The 15,719-nt window shown below is 42.2% G+C and overlaps 1 protein-coding gene across 1 annotated transcript; it reads right to left on the reverse strand.

Annotated features, from left to right (window-relative positions):
• Nucleotides 1-147: 147 nt before the first annotated feature.
• rtn4ip1 (reticulon 4 interacting protein 1) lies at nt 148-15,696 on the reverse strand. The gene is made up of 9 exons (XM_079175403.1): nt 15,179-15,696; nt 13,647-13,798; nt 12,304-12,372; nt 11,808-11,932; nt 11,417-11,465; nt 10,912-11,048; nt 10,402-10,585; nt 1,587-1,679; nt 148-562 (listed from the first exon to the last, which is right to left on the reverse strand). Exons 1-9 carry the CDS (start codon nt 15,459-15,461, stop codon nt 437-439), a joined length of 1,218 nt encoding a protein of 405 aa, XP_079031529.1. The 5' UTR covers nt 15,462-15,696; the 3' UTR covers nt 148-436.
• Between the last annotated feature and the right edge of the window lie 23 nt (nt 15,697-15,719).

Here is a 15,719-nt window from a genome sequence, read left to right on the forward strand (position 1 = left end):
CTCTAAAACAGTTTCAACAAAAACTATAACCTTCATGAGTGTAGGATTTATTGAAGCGCTATTTTATTAGAATGAATTAGTTTAAGCTCGGTGTACCTAATAAACTGGCAACTGTCTGTGGGAATACTCACATTTTACATGGTCAAACTTTACTAACTGCTCTTCAAAAAATATTGACAGTGCATAAATTACCACTTAACTTTAATCATATTATTTTATTTTTTAAGCCAGTAAAAAAAATGTCAAACATTCGAAAGTATACAACAGCATCTTACATACATTTCTAGCGACAAAACCCACACCAATAACAATCAATAACTTTGTTCTTGTACCTAATTTGCAACTGTGGATACAATAAGCAAAAACCTAGCATTCAAATGAGTTTCATTCACTTTCACGAGTGTACATGAAGATGTACGGTCTCCAACAGTCAGTGCTATAAGTCATCTCCTCCTTTGCTGATCTGCACCACGGTCTTTCCGCGAGCGTGACCTTTCTCCATCTTCTCGAAGGCCTGGGGAACCTGGGAAAAGCTGAAAGTCTCTTCCACCACAGCCCGAATCTGATAGAGCACATAGAGGGAGGCAGAGGTTAAACGAGCCCTGCTTCCAGTGTATTTCAATATCAGTGAGGAAACTGTTTTCACATGATGCCTTCAATGATAAAAATGAACTAAAGGCATGTTTGTGCAGGAGCATGCTCAAGTGAGAATCGTAACATATAGATAGAGGGGTGTTATCTGCATAGAGAGTGATAATCCCCAGTTTAACTGCATGCTATATCACAATGTAATCTATCACACTACAGTATCACCAATCATTTGTTGAAGTGCCAAATGCATTTATGAAATCTAATGTACTATATTCACAGATAGGCCTGGTACTTTTGTGACCCATGCATTTCTAAAAGTCATTAAATGCCAAATAACCGGCATGTCATTGCAGAACATGTCATTTGTTTTATGAGAACATAATGTGCTCCTCAGGTTAACATGGCATTAACGATGAGGTTTAGGGTTGGGTGTACAACACGGGAGAAGCGAGAACATTTTTACTTTACTTATTTATTGGTAATATGGGTGAATTACATGCTTTAATAATGCTAATCAATAGACATATCTTTTGACGCTTTGTTCCCCATGTTTTCACTGGAAAAATGTGGAATCCGTGTTCAACAGCTGTTTGCTGTGCAAGCATATGATAAGATAAGATAAGATAGACTTTATTGTCCCGAAGGAAATTTGTCTTGGAAACATACATACAGCATGGTTAATGGGGGCTACTGTGAGATCACAATGCCACAACAAAAGATTTAAATAACCAATGGAGTTAACTCTGGTGTGCCATGTGAGTAAATTGCACAGCAGCCTGTCTCTTAATTTGGAGAAGCAAGCATCGATCCTGCTGCTGTATGATGGCCACAGCTATTTAATAAAGTTGAAGTAAAGGCATGAGACAGTGTCTGAAACTGATGCTTCAAGCCAAAAGAGAACAATTTAACCCCTGATGTGCACGCGATGATAAACAAACTGGTTTCAGTTCATTGTCAGTCCCTGAACAGTTTAGAGAATACATCTGGTACTGTACCTGTCCTGCATCCATCATCTCCCTTACTTCATCCAAGGCAGGACCGCTAGGTGCAAAGAACCCCCAGCGGTAGTGAACTCCTTTGACTAGGTGCTATAAGAAAACAGAAGGAGAGAAAAGACATGGCGCTGAAGTAAAACTTGTGTATTTGTGTTCACAGCAGACACTTCACCGTTGGCCGTCGTGTTGAACGGATCATGTTACTGTGAGACATTTAAAATATGCTTATTTTACACTCTTCCTACATGACCTGTTAGTTCCTGTTGTAAAGGACCCATTAATTATAGTGATAACTATAGACCTTAGAGGGCTTTACAATCTGTACACATGCGGCATCCTCTGTCCCGGAACCCTCACATCGGAACAATTCTTTCTTTTACGAACAGAGAACACGGTGTACTGTGTGCATGTGGGCGAACCAGGAGGTGAGAGTCCTGGAGGTGCACACTACTTCCTGTCTATAAACCCACAAGGTACATCCCTCTCCCATTCTTTTTTACTTGTTTTTATTCTGCTGTGTTTCCATTTTAGCTCTTCCATATTATCATCTCTCCAACCAGCGGCGTGTCAGCGAGTCATCAGCACCTGGAAAAATACACCTCTGCTGCGTCAGTCTGAATACTCGCTCACAGATTGTAGTTCTGATTGGGGGGTATAGTGTGGGTGCTAATGAGACAATGCAGCTGTAAATTCACTCCTAGTCTTACTTATATATTACATTTTTTGATCAGCTGAGCCCCTTCACAAGTCTATTGAGGGAGTTTAAGTTCAAAAGGGAGAGTGTGGTCTCCACGTGGCGTTTCTCAGGCGGCGTTAAGGCGTAACACTAACAATGGCAATGGTATTGTGTGGAAAGCAACACACACCCAACTCCCCTTGTGTTTAAGATAGTCACATGGCTCTTCTTTTGGCAAGAAAAAAAAAAGTGAAAGGGCAAGTTTCTCTGGGGCTGTCCCGGCCCGCTACAATCCTCCATCTAGCTACTTAAGTTTCGAGTTCATGAGTAATTCAAAAACGTACATCGGCTCTGTGAGGTAGTGCTTTGATATAGTGGCAAAACACAACACGTATTATCACCTTATAAAGTCGTTATGGGGCAAATGTTAGCTAATATTAGTGAAGTCCAATATTCTCAGTCCGTCCAGTCTCTCGGCTATCGGTCTGATGACGATTTAGCCTCAGGGGGCAACAAACAATATGTTGGGGGTTCCGGTGTTGCCATCAGATATTCAGGCCAAGCCTTCCTCCCCTGTGCACTGGTCAGTGTTTACAACCCGATTAGCAACTTGAGGCACAAGAATGAAGTTGGAGAGGAGTACGATCAGACTGTTTCAGAAGAAGCCTGTTTACAATCAAAATATAAACTGATAAAAAGATAGCCGATGGGTTCTGAGATTGCATTTCGGCTTACACATTCCACCTATTTTGCTCTCCATGCGGACGGTTTACCTGCATGCACCCGAAGACCGCTCAAACATGATTGGTCAATACTACTCGGACTACGAACGCTTACAATACTAAAATCTTATCCGGCTGCAATGATTCTGCATTTATATTCAGTTATCTTAGCTTAGAGAAAGTACTCTACTATGTTCACCCACTATACCAGGGGTCACCAATTGGCGGACCGTGGTTCGGATCCAGACGCGGTTGTATCGCGATTGATAATAAATAATTGTTACATTTTGACGGAGCGCTTCTATTTGAACCGGCGCAGCTTTTCCAGCATTTACGGCTTGTTACTTGTTCAGCGGTGCAGGAAACACGCTGAGCAATGCGTAGTAAATCACATTACGTGATGCAGCTCAGCCAATCAAATATGGATTGTCTGACAAGTTTCCTGATTCGAGTGAGATGTAGACACACCGTGACACAGGTGGGAGAGACGAGGAAACACATCGCAGAGCAGGAATAATACATTTTACAGTGAAAAAATGTAATCACAGCACCTAACCCAGAATGAGAAATATCGCCAGAGAACAGAGTCTGTAACCAAGAATGGACCGACTCGTAAAGGCGAATTCTTCCCAAGGGCAGCTTAACATCTTTGTCTCATTTGGAGCAAACGTATCCACTCACGTCTGACATAAAGACAGAACATAAACGTAAGAGCCCAATATGATCAGAATTGTGTCAAATTCACTGACCAACAATGATGTCAACAGAGAGAATAGAGCTGGAACAAGTGGTTTATTAACCACAGATACAGTCCATGCTCACCAATTTATCGTTTTAGAAGATGAGAAAAATATAATAGTGACTTTTTTGATTGACATCACTTGACCCTGAATGAACTGAATTTAAAGCTGCAGGACAACTCAGTGAAATTATTTTTTCTAAAATGAATTACTTTATTTTAAGATGCACATATTTCAAAAGCTTTCTGTTATGCCAGTTATGCTTTCATCCAGCCATTATTTTACTTGAAATGAGAAGAACATTTATTTATGTATTTCTATGTGTTATTTATAATCCATCGAGTTAAATTTGAAAACTGAGAATAATAATTCTTAAAATATAATTGACAGTTGTGTACTACACAGATACTTTACTACTACTATACTTCTTGAATATGTACAATATATATATATATATATATATATATATATATATATATATATATATATATAGCACTAAATAGTGCGAGTTAGATATTATTGTAATGTTCCGGACCTTTACACGAGGAGATTTTCTCAATCTGGACCTTTTGGAAATTTCATTGAATACCCCTGTGCTAGACGTTAGCTTTGTCCTTCTGCCGTCTTTTTTTCTCTTGAAAAACTAAAACCATGATCCTGTTTCCATTACCCGTGTCACTGTGGCTAGAATTTCTGGGAGTACAGAATATGGACCAGCCAAATATTACGAGGAAAGCCTTTTGAAACTTTTTAACACTTTGGAACAACTGAAGTTCCCCACACGGTACTTCTGCATTACATCCTGTTTCAGTAGAAATGTGTCAGGGCAAAGTTTCCTTGTTACCTAATGGAATGGAAATAAGTTGCATCATGCTCTAATCTCTTGTGTGCACTTGTTACTCCGAACAGTAAATGCGTGTCCCATCCACAGAACTTTCCTTTAGAACTTCTGGATATTTATACATCTATAATCCCGTATTACTTAATAATACCTTATTATTATTATTGTACTTATTCTCCAGGTTAACCATGTAAAACATATCCCTGAATGACCTCGACTAATAAAAAAGGGACCCGAATTTGGCTTTTAGGTGAAACCAAAATTTGAACCAAGAAGGAAGTAGAGGTGTTTTGACTCTCAGAAGAATGGCGACACATGCTTGAGTCAGTTTAAACTGTGGATTGTGTGGTTAGGACTTAAGCGGAAAGAGGTGGTGACGGTAATGCACGGATGTGACAGAGACACACACACACACACACACTAGCCACAAGTGCACTGCATGCAAGCTTTGCATGATGCTCACCACATTGCACATGCTGACAGGATGCCGTTTACCCCGGATGTACTGAGCTCCGGGAGTGTGTGTGTGTGTGTGTGTGTGTGTGTGTGTCGGGGGGGGGGGGGGGGGGGGGGGGGGATTACACACCATTAATGTTCTGCACATGCATTAATAAAGTTATAGGTCATCACACTGGCGACGGAGACTGAGAAACACTGTAGCCATGGTGACTGTAAAGATATCTCAAAGCCTGTGGTATTGATGAGCGGCTCCTTCTTGAAGGGAAATGGCTGAGGCATTTTTACACAGTTCTTCTGTGCCAGACTTCTGGACTGTGTGACTCGCTAATCACGACTGGCTGTGTTGAATGTCATCTACCCACTTGTTCATTAACGCGCTAAATTTTCAGCTGTAAAACAGAGTGCTCTTTACATTTTCTAATTTTGTGAATATTGCAACTCAAATATGTAAAAGGGGTTGGTTTGGGGCTGTTTGTATGGTTTGGTCGAGGCCCCTTAGTGCCAGTTAAAGGAAATCTTAATGCTACAAAAAAGGAAACATATTTTAGGCAACTTCCAACTTAGTGGCAATAGTTTGGAGAAGGCCCCTTCCTGTCTCATCCAAAGACTGTATGTAAGAAGTGGACGTAGTCATCGTGTGTTACCCATTGGTTTGTGTTCTGCCATTCTGAAGCCTCCCTCGAATTTGGCGATTTCGCCTTCGCCATCTTGGATTATGGCTGTCGCCATGTTGGTTTTTTTGCAACCAATGAACAGAAGTTACCATATTTGGACTGTGGAGGAGTGACGTAGATATATACATATACGTCTCTGGCAGCGACCTGTCAATCACAGTAAGCCCGCCATAAAGCAAACTCTGCTTTGTGGTCTATTTGACTCTAAATGGATCATAACTTACTAAATGAACATCATGCTGTCTTTTCTCATAGACTTCCATACAATCAAATTTATTTTTGCTACCGGAGGAGTCCCCCTCTGCTGGTCAGTAGAGAGAATGCAAGTTTAAAACACTTCCGCATCGGCTTAACTCGGCAGAACGGAGGTTACCACCTGGTTACACCACAACAATTACCACGTGCACAAACCAAACGCATCAAGAAATAGTCTTGCAGTTGGGAAAAACTTGACTGCACAGAGCCCTGACCTGAACCTCATCCAACACCTCTGGGATGAACTGGACTCTAACTGCGACCTAACTAAAAACAAGCAAATCCATGAATCTAGGTATCAAATCTTGTTGTGGAAAGCCTTCCTGGAGGAGCGGAGGCTGTTACAGCAGCAGATTAATGCTGATGGTTGTGAAATTAGATGTTCAGCAATTACATATGGGTGTTATGTGCTCTCATCACATACTTTGTTTGGAACTCCAGATACATTTGGCCATGTAGTGTACGTAAACACAGCCTAGCCGAACCGAATCATCCGATGATGTTGCGATGTTTAGACAGGGTCATTGTTTTGACCGAGACTGGTGATAGAAGCGTGCAAAATTTCTAACCAAAATTCCATTTTTTAAAAGTTTGTCCAAGAATTTCTTTTGCTGGAAGAAATCAAACCAGATATCTCTGCTGACTTAAATGTAAATACTCCTATTCCTACAACACCTACTAGCAGCAACGTGTAGCATTCATGCATCCTTGCGTGGTGCACTCTTCAGTATAAAATGTAACTAATCAAACTGCATCCGTTACCCCCTTTCCACCTGGCATTAAAGTTTGTTTTGGGCAATCAGATAGCGCTCGACCACATGAGGTATGCACCCAAAATACATTGTGGACAGATTGTTATCTGATCGACCAGGACACCTCTGGAACTCTGGAGTGTAAATGCATTGCATTTTTCAACACACCTACAACAACTACGTGGGTGGAAAAAACGCAATCTCTTCAAACCAGCGAGGTAGTCACGCTTGTCAAAATTGATATTCGATACACAATGGAGTCGAGACCAGGGCCCCGTTCCTCGTACGTGGCTAACTGAGTTAGCCGGATAATTTTCAGGATGAGATTACATAAGTGAGGCTTTTCGATTCATCGAAGCAAGTTTGGAAAAATCACCATAGCAACACATCCATAAGCTTGAACCTGCTTGAGCTAGATCCGCTGGATAAGCTGCCACTCCCCCGGAAAAAAGTGTCAGCTCCCTTCCTCAGAGATCCATCGATGAGGAAGCGATATTAGTCAGATTAGCGTTTTATAGGGAGAGAGTTCTTCGAGATCGCCAAGATCCGTTATCACATCATGATGACTTCCTGTACGAGCGCTATCGATTCTACCGACAAGGAATCATTTATTTAAAGACCTTCCCGAGCCGTACATTGAACACCACACTCTGCAGCCGAGCATCGACTGTCTCACAGACTGTATCACAGCCTCGCGCTTTTTTGTGAGTGGTTCATGTTTGTACAGTGTCGGTGATGCGGAGAACATCGGGAAAGCCGCTGCATGCCGTGCTGTTCATAAAGTTTATTTGGCGCTTAATAAACTTCTGGATGTGTTCATTACATCACCATGGCACATGTTGTATTGATCACCATTCTGAATAATGTTTGTGTGCTTAGTGTTTACTTGCTCCCGTGTCCTCTTGATGGCTGGTTGAACTACATGATGGTTGAAAGCACTCATAATGATATGACAGTATTATTAGTACACCATAGATATCATTGTTGTAGAACATGATTAAGGTGGACTCATGATAACAATAGAGAGAATCACACAATTTATTTTCACTGCTGATTATGAATAATACATACACACTGATCCGCCCATACACAGATTTGCACATGCAAATTCAAACTCCTATTCTATATGATAATCTACACATACATGTATATACACACATATATATAAAGTGGGGGAAAAAAGTATTTAGTCAGCCACCAATTGTGCAAGTTCTCCCACTTAAAAAGATGAGAGAGGCCTGTAATTTTCATCATAGGTACACCTCAACTATGAGAGACAGAATGAGAAAAAAAAATCCAGAAAATCACATTGTCTGTCAAATTATGGTGGAAAATAAGTATTTGGTCAATAACAAAAGTTCATCTCAATACTTTGTTATATACCCTTTGTTGGCAATGACAGAGGTCAAACGTTTTCTGTAAGTCTTCACAAGGTTTTCACACACTGTTGCTGGTATTTTGGCCCATTCCTCCATGCAGATCTCCTCTAGAGCAGTGATGTTTTGGGGCTGTCGCTGGGCAACACGGACTTTCAACTCCCTCCAAAGATTTTCTATGGGGTTGAGATCTGGAGACTGGCTAGGCCACTCCAGGACCTTGAAATGCTTCTTACGAAGCCACTCCTTCGTTGCCCGGGCGGTGTGTTTGGGATCATTGTCGTGCTGAAAGACCCAGCCACGTTTCATCTTCAATGCCCTTGCTGATAGAAGGAGGTTTTCACTCAAAATCTCACGATACATGGCCCCGTTCATTCTTTCCTTTACACGGATCAGTCGTCCTGGTCCCTTTGCAGAAAAACAGCCCCAAAGCATGATGTTTCCACCCCCATGCTTCACAGTAGGTATGGTGTTCTTTGGATGCAACTCAGCATTCTTTCTCCTCCAAACACGACTAGTTGAGTTTCTACCAAAAAGTTCTATTTTGGTTTCATCTGACCATATGACATTCTCCCAATCCTCTTCTGGATCATCCAAATGCTCTCTAGCAAACTTCAGACGGGCCTGGACCTGTACTGGCTTGAGCAGGGGGACACGTCTGGCACTGCAGGATTTGAGTCCCTGGCGGCGTAGTGTGTTACTGATGGTAGCCTTTGTTACTTTGGTCCCAGCTCTCTGCAGGTCATTCACTAGGTCCCCCCGTGTGGTTCTGGGATTTTTGCTCACCGTTCTTGTGATCATTTTGACCCCACGGGGTGAGATCTTGCGTGGAGCCCCAGATCGAGGGACATTATCAGTGGTCTTGTAGGTCTTCCATTTTCTAATAATTGCTCCCACAGTTGATTTCTTCACACCAAGCTGCTTACCTATTGCAGATTCAGTCTTCCCAGCCTGGTGCAGGTCTACAATTTAGTTTCTGGTGTCCTTTGACAGCTCTTTGGTCTTGGCCATAGTGGAGTTTGGAGTGTGACTGTTTGAGGTTGTGGACAGGTGTCTTTTATACTGATAACGAGTTCAAATAGGTGCCATTAATACAGGTAACGAGTGGAGGACAGAGGAGCCTCTTAAAGAAGAAGTTACAGGTCTGTGAAAGCCAGAAATCTTGTTTGTATATAGGTGACCAAATACTTATTTTCCACCATAATTTGCAAATAAACTCTTTAAAAATCAGACAATGTGATTTTCTGGATTTTTTTTTCTCATTTTGTCTCTCATAGTTGAGGTGTACCTATGATGAACATTACAGGCCTCTCTCATCTTTTTAAGTGGGAGAACTTGCACAATTGGTGGCTGACTAAATACTTTTTTTCCCCACTGTATATATACATGTATATACACATATATATATATATATATATATATATATATATATAGTATATGATACATAAGCGCATACAGTACATATATCCTCATAAGTATCTATTAATTCGTATCAGTTAGATACTCTTTGGGCTTGTTTTTATCTACTTATTCTGAAAGAGTTGATATAATTATTGTCGCTATAGAACTCATTGGATGATGCGTTCCATTAAGCCTACTGCCAGCAGCACATTTAAAGTAATATCATCTGATTGATTGGGGTGATGAGGCTCTTAAAATTAACCTATACATTTTCCCAACACTTGCGCATTTAACGACGTCTGCGATATTTTGCCATGCTTCTCGTCTAGCCCTCGCAGCGTTAGATTTCGCCATGATTATGGTCTTGAATTCCTCGTATGTGTTCATGATCATCTCCTGCTCGTCAGCGGAGTAAAAAGAGGCTCTTTCTTTGAGTTTATTTGCCGTTGTACTGTTAGAAAATCATGGTTTCGGTGATCGACGCTTCCCCCTTTTGAAGTAGGACGGACACGCGCAACGATCCTGTTGTCTGACATCTGGTTCGAATTAACGAGACCGAGATAGCCTGATGTCAATCATCGAGTTAATTTAAGCTGGATAATAGGACATTTGATCGACTTAGTTGAACCACGTACGAGGAATAGGGCCCAGGTGTCGTATTTCAGTTTGGTCCGACGAAAATATACAAGCTAAACGATTCGTATCGCAACCAAGCCATTTATGAAGCAGCGGCTGAGCGAATGGGTGGAGGACGATGTGACTTTCGCTTGTTTGAGCTGGCCAGAGAGCGATCGAACCTCAATGTGGAAACTGAGACACATACCAGGTGTAAAAATAATCAGGTCAAATCCTATCTGGATACGAGACGCATTGCAATGCAAGGTGTAGGGGGGGGTCTGTGTTATTCCGTCAGGATTACCTTGAGGGCTTTGGTGGCCAGCGTGGCGGCAGTCTGCATCATGCCGTCAGCAATGCCCAGCCTGTCGGTGTTCTGGAGGAACGGTGTGACAAGGGTGACAAACTTGGCGCCACACCAAGGCTTAAGCAGATTCAGCGCCCAGCGCTCCGTGTCCCCCCCAACGTTATCCAGGATCAGGTCGAATCTTGAGATGGAGAGGGGTAGGGTTTGTGAAAACAAGAGACACAAGCAAAGATACATACGTGTGGAGTCACTGGGCATTAAAGACACAGGAAATGAAAGGGAGGATTTGTAGATGAGGTAATAATTGGTGATTGAGAGGGAGCTTGAGTCTGAGTGTGATTAAGTTTGTTAGAAAATTGAAGAACTCCCACACTAATGAGCCGACCGCAGCTAGAGGGACTGGGTTGCCTTGGCAACAAGGGCTTTTCGTTGATACATACACACACCGAGTCCAATTAAACACCAACATGAACGAAAAGCGACTGCATGTGTGTGGGATCATCTCACTTCTCCAGTGCCCTGAGCGGCTCCTCGACAGGCCCGGCCGTGTAGTCCACCACGTGGTCCGCCCCCAGGCCCCTCACAAACCGCTCTGCATTCTGGGAGCAGGTAACGGTCACGTGGGCTCCCCAAGCCTTCAGCATCTGGACACAAATGATAGTATCAGCCGTTTTGTTGTGGCATCATTTGATGTCTGACTACGAAACACGTATACGTTTGGGGTTATTTGTGGCGAGCAGTGTTACCTAATTGTTTGAGAAGCACACAGAATGTATAAATAATGAGATCAAGTGTTACGCAGTGTCTGTGTAATGGGAGCTACAGTATTTGGGTCACCAGGCAAAGTGTGTGGCACAGTCAGAAACCCAACGGGCCAAACAGACTTTTCATTACACCTCTGTATATTTCATGATCCGTGTATGATTACATGTTTGTATCTAAAGCAGGCTATCCTGAGCTTGATGCAGTTAATAATTAGCTTAGCATCATCCTCCTCCTCTTCATCCCCTACCTGTATAGCAAATGTTCCCACTCCCCCGGACCCTCCGAGGATCAAAATCCTGCGGGGAAGATAAAAAAAAAAAAAAGCAGACATGCATGATATAAATGTGATTACTTTTTTTCTCCACCATTGCTGCACAGACGCTCCCCTCATTAGGGTTTTGTCTCAAATGTGCCTGCAGGCTTTAGCGCCTCAAGCTCCGCTGCCAGAAAGCTGCAGCACATCGCCCACAGACTCATTACAGCAGGCAGGCTAACGGGGGCTAAGCTTAGAGGGAGCGCCCAGCAGAATAATTGGTTAGATCAAAGACAGGGAGCTTCTTTGGGGTGGACGGGGATTAACAGCAAGTGGAGATTGTGTGTTTGTGTGTGTGTGTGTCAGTGTTTATCCATCCCCTCACCGCTTCTTGGCACAGTTGTCCTTACTGAGCCCACCGGTGTTCACCAGTGCCGACCAGGCAGTGGTTGCCACATAGGGAATGGCTGCTGCCTCTACGTGGCTCAGTGACTTTGGTTTGTGGGATACCTGAGCACAACACACATCTGTAATCAGCGTTGGGACATTTGAAATGTAATAGGTAAAAGATTACTAGTTGCCCTTTCAAAAATGTAATAACTACTCTTCCAGTATTAATTACTTCATCAAAGTACTTTTCTAACAAATGTTTCAAACTTTATGTTCCATCGTCATAGGTACATACATAAAATGTGACACAAAATTGGGTGTATGTAAAAACTTATTTTTCATATGCTGATGTTGAAACTGATCAAGTGCACGACTAAAAATAAAGATAATCAACAAATAAGGAAACTCAACACACAGAAGTGATGCTGATAAAATAATAAACTTCCACAGAGAAAGAGGCAAACCTCAACAACATCATTAACCAACAATACCTCGTTGGCACTCAGCACCACGAATTCAGCCAAGCTGCCCTGCTTCCACGGTGGGATGGCTGCCCACACCTGATGGAGACACACGGCAACGCAACACTCATCAACCACAGACGCAAACAGCCGTGTGTCCACATTTCTATACAGTTAGTTCACAATAGTTTAGTACGCGGGGAGAGATGTATCAAATCAAAAGTACCACATGTGTAACGTTGCACAGTGAGTCACTCTATTTTTAGTGCTGGTGTGCGTGGTGGTGACAAAAAAGCAGAATATGACCTCATGAAGCACTAAATCTGTTTAAAGCCACTGTTCGCCTTCACACAAACATCCAGGTTATTAAGACTAAAGTACCATCCAAACCAAATCCAAGGTGAAAACTAGGTGTTAAACAGAAGCTTGTAAAGTGAAATCTAAATATGACTTAATGGGGAAAAAATGGTTAAGAAAAAGACTAATAATCATAAAGGAACCATGAGGTGTTTGAGGGCAGTTGAGGATGAACTAAAGAACCAACAAGAGCTGAAAATCATTCAAAACAGTCAAATGTTTCTGTATTAGGGCTGCGTCACACCATTAGTTTCCTTATCAATCAATCAGCCAAGTAATTTCTCAATTAATAAAGCAATCGTTTGTTCCATTTTCTAATGAAAACTGAGAAATGCCCATCACATCAATGTATTCATGTGTGTTTTTTTGTATCGTCTCCTCCTGTCAAACAAATTACAGACATCAAACATTCCTGCACTGTCTCATCTCCTATCCTCTGTTCAAGGTAATGCTTGTCTCACTATATCTATGTCATGTCTGTCCATGTTAACCCACCTGTTACCAACAATAGAGATTAAAACCATTAAATAATGGCATTTTTGCTTGAAAAAAAAATGGATAAAGATTTATTTTGCTTACTTTAATTAATCAAATTTTAGTATATTTCTTTTTTGTCAATCAATTAATCAATACACTGACTAGTTGCAGCTCTACAATGCGATCTGCTTCTTTAATATATTATCAATCAAAAACAAAACACCCCAAAAAAGTTGAAACAGTTTGCCACACTGGTTTAGACTCAACAGCATCTCACAGCTTGATGACACTGAGGTGTGGGCAAAGACACCGAGAGTACACTGTGGCTGGGAACGGATGAGCCAGGTCGGCCGCGGTGCTCGGACACACCGTGGTCACGATGCTCATGTTGGAAAAAACACTCCCACACTGTTACACCTGCTCGTTCACAGCGCCATCAAACCATACATTAGGCACACATGACTCACTGTGTGCAGGGACAAGTTGTTCTACCTAACGAAGCGGTTACCGGAGCACACCTACTATTTTGCGTCGTTTACCTCATCCCTCTCTCTGAAGTGCTTCACATCCAGGCCGCACTCCATGATGACCCCGGACGCATCTCTCCCCAGGATGAGCGGGAACTCGCTGCCCGACTGCTTGATGTTCAGAGGGTCTCTCTTCGTAGACATGGTCGCGGCGCCGTAGCCACCTGATGGGGAGAGAGCCTCAGACTGCAGATCATTTAGAGGTCATTTGCTGTGACGACACCACAAGAGAAACATGTTTTTTGGCGGGGTTGAATCTGGGGGGGTGGGGGGGGGGGGGGGGTCTACATTAAAATCAAGTAACTGCATCCAATGATTATTTAATCTGCTGATTATTTTTAATTGTTTGATCTGTAACATTTCGATGTTCGGAAAGAACATTTCAAAGTGTTTTAGTAAGTGCAGTTTCAGTTTCAGTGAAATCAGATTCAAATGGTTCTAAAATACATTGCTGTTAGAATGGTATCGCCAGCACTCCAACCAGTACTTTTAGGAAGAATGCCAACAGACAGTTATTGGCAGTCTCCAAACTGGCACTAAGCAACACAGTAACTGTATCCATCATTATGGGTCCCAGAATGAGTCCGAAATCTTGGGAAAAGTCTATCTGGTCAGGGGGTTGAGGAGGCAGGACGTGGGTCTGGCAGTCAACACCTGCTTGGACAATGTTTCAGATGAAACTTGTGAGAACAGGCACTATCTGGAAGTCGTTGATTGACTTCAATGAAACAGGGGTCTGCAGAGTTACCTGAGGATCAAGACCCTATTTTGAATCTAATATCATCCATTCTTCTGCAAAACTATAGAAGTCATTGGTCATATGTTGGGTAGCTAATGGAAGTTGCTTTAAAAAAGTTGCCTTGGCAAAGAAGACAGAGCTCAGATAAGACAAACTTCACGTTATTGTGTTCAGTCGTCCCTGTGTGACGACAGGCGTGCATGTTAAGCAGGGACGAAAAAGAACAATTACATTACAGTCATTTAGCAGACGCTTTTATCCAAAGCGACTTACAATAAGTGTATTCAACATAGGTAGTCACCAAAAGTCATAAGTGCATCTCCTTTTTTAAACAAGCATCTAAGAGCATAAATCAGAGCAAAGGTACAGTGCAAAAACAAACCAATACGAATATAATAAGTGCTAACAATCTGATATGCAATGCTCAAAGTGCAATCCTGCTTGTGAAACTTAAATTTCCACTTGAGCGACCTCAAAAACTATCACTGCTTGTTTGCCCCTCTCTACCCACCCCCACACTATCCCACCACACACAGTGGTATAACTGGAGCTGACTGTGTGGTGGAAGACTGACAAGCTGCATGATTCATTTTAAGCCACATACAACCACAGCAAATGTCAGTCTGGGCCTCTGCAGCTTCACTGCTGAGGATGTATTTTGCTCACAAAAAGAAAAAGAAAAAATATTTATTCTTAAACTTGGATATGCAGTCACGTGTCAGATGTGGTTCTATTTGTTGAATTCATTGCCATTGTATTCGCTCTCTGATGCCACTGTAAGCATGCACACAGGCTTGTCGCTCACCTCTCATGCTGACGTCAAGCGGGTTCAGTCCTGCTGAATGCACTTTGACAATGACCTCATTGGGGTAGTTGATGACAGGGAAACTGGCATTTCTAGTGAACCGCAATGCATCATTGCTTCCATATTTATCGATGACCCAGGCAGGCATTATAGTCATGCTGATTTTGGTAGTGCTGAACAGTCTGGTCTGACTCCCATGCCAGCAAGCCGATGTGTTCACGCTTGGTAATTTACTGTGGTGAAACAAGCACCTGCTGGACACGAAGTTTCTCAAATAACTCATCTTTCAACTCTTTAAAGCTTAAATACTGTCAGGAAAAATGGTGGAACTGTAAATTAGCAGTCCCTGTTACAGACAGAAATACTTTTAACTGCACGGCCACTATGCTAGATAACGTTCTCTATAAGCCGCGACTACATTCTGACTTTAAACATGTTATGTCTAACTTGCCATTTCGATAAATGCTGTAAGTCCAAAGTTAATGGTCATTTAAATTCAACGTCCTCACCCTTAATGTTCCATTTACACGACTGGTGTCTT

The sequence above is a fragment of the Pholis gunnellus genome (assembly GCF_910591455.1).
Source record: "Pholis gunnellus genome assembly, chromosome: 15".
Taxonomy (NCBI): domain Eukaryota; kingdom Metazoa; phylum Chordata; class Actinopteri; order Perciformes; family Pholidae; genus Pholis; species Pholis gunnellus.

What these genes read in the sequence shown, in the direction of transcription:
- rtn4ip1 (XM_079175403.1), bottom strand. Translation starts at nt 15,461, where the DNA reads ATGAGTTATTTGAGAAACTTCGTGTCCAGCAGGTGCTTGTTTCACCAC. An exon ending in ACTTCAGAGAGAGGGATGAG is followed by an intron (nt 12,373 to 13,646) that starts GTAAACGACGCA and finishes TGTCTCCATCAG; the next exon opens with GTGTGGGCAGCCATCCCACC. An exon ending in AGATGATGGATGCAGGACAG is followed by an intron (nt 563 to 1,586) that starts GTACAGTACCAG and finishes GTGCTCTATCAG; the next exon opens with ATTCGGGCTGTGGTGGAAGA.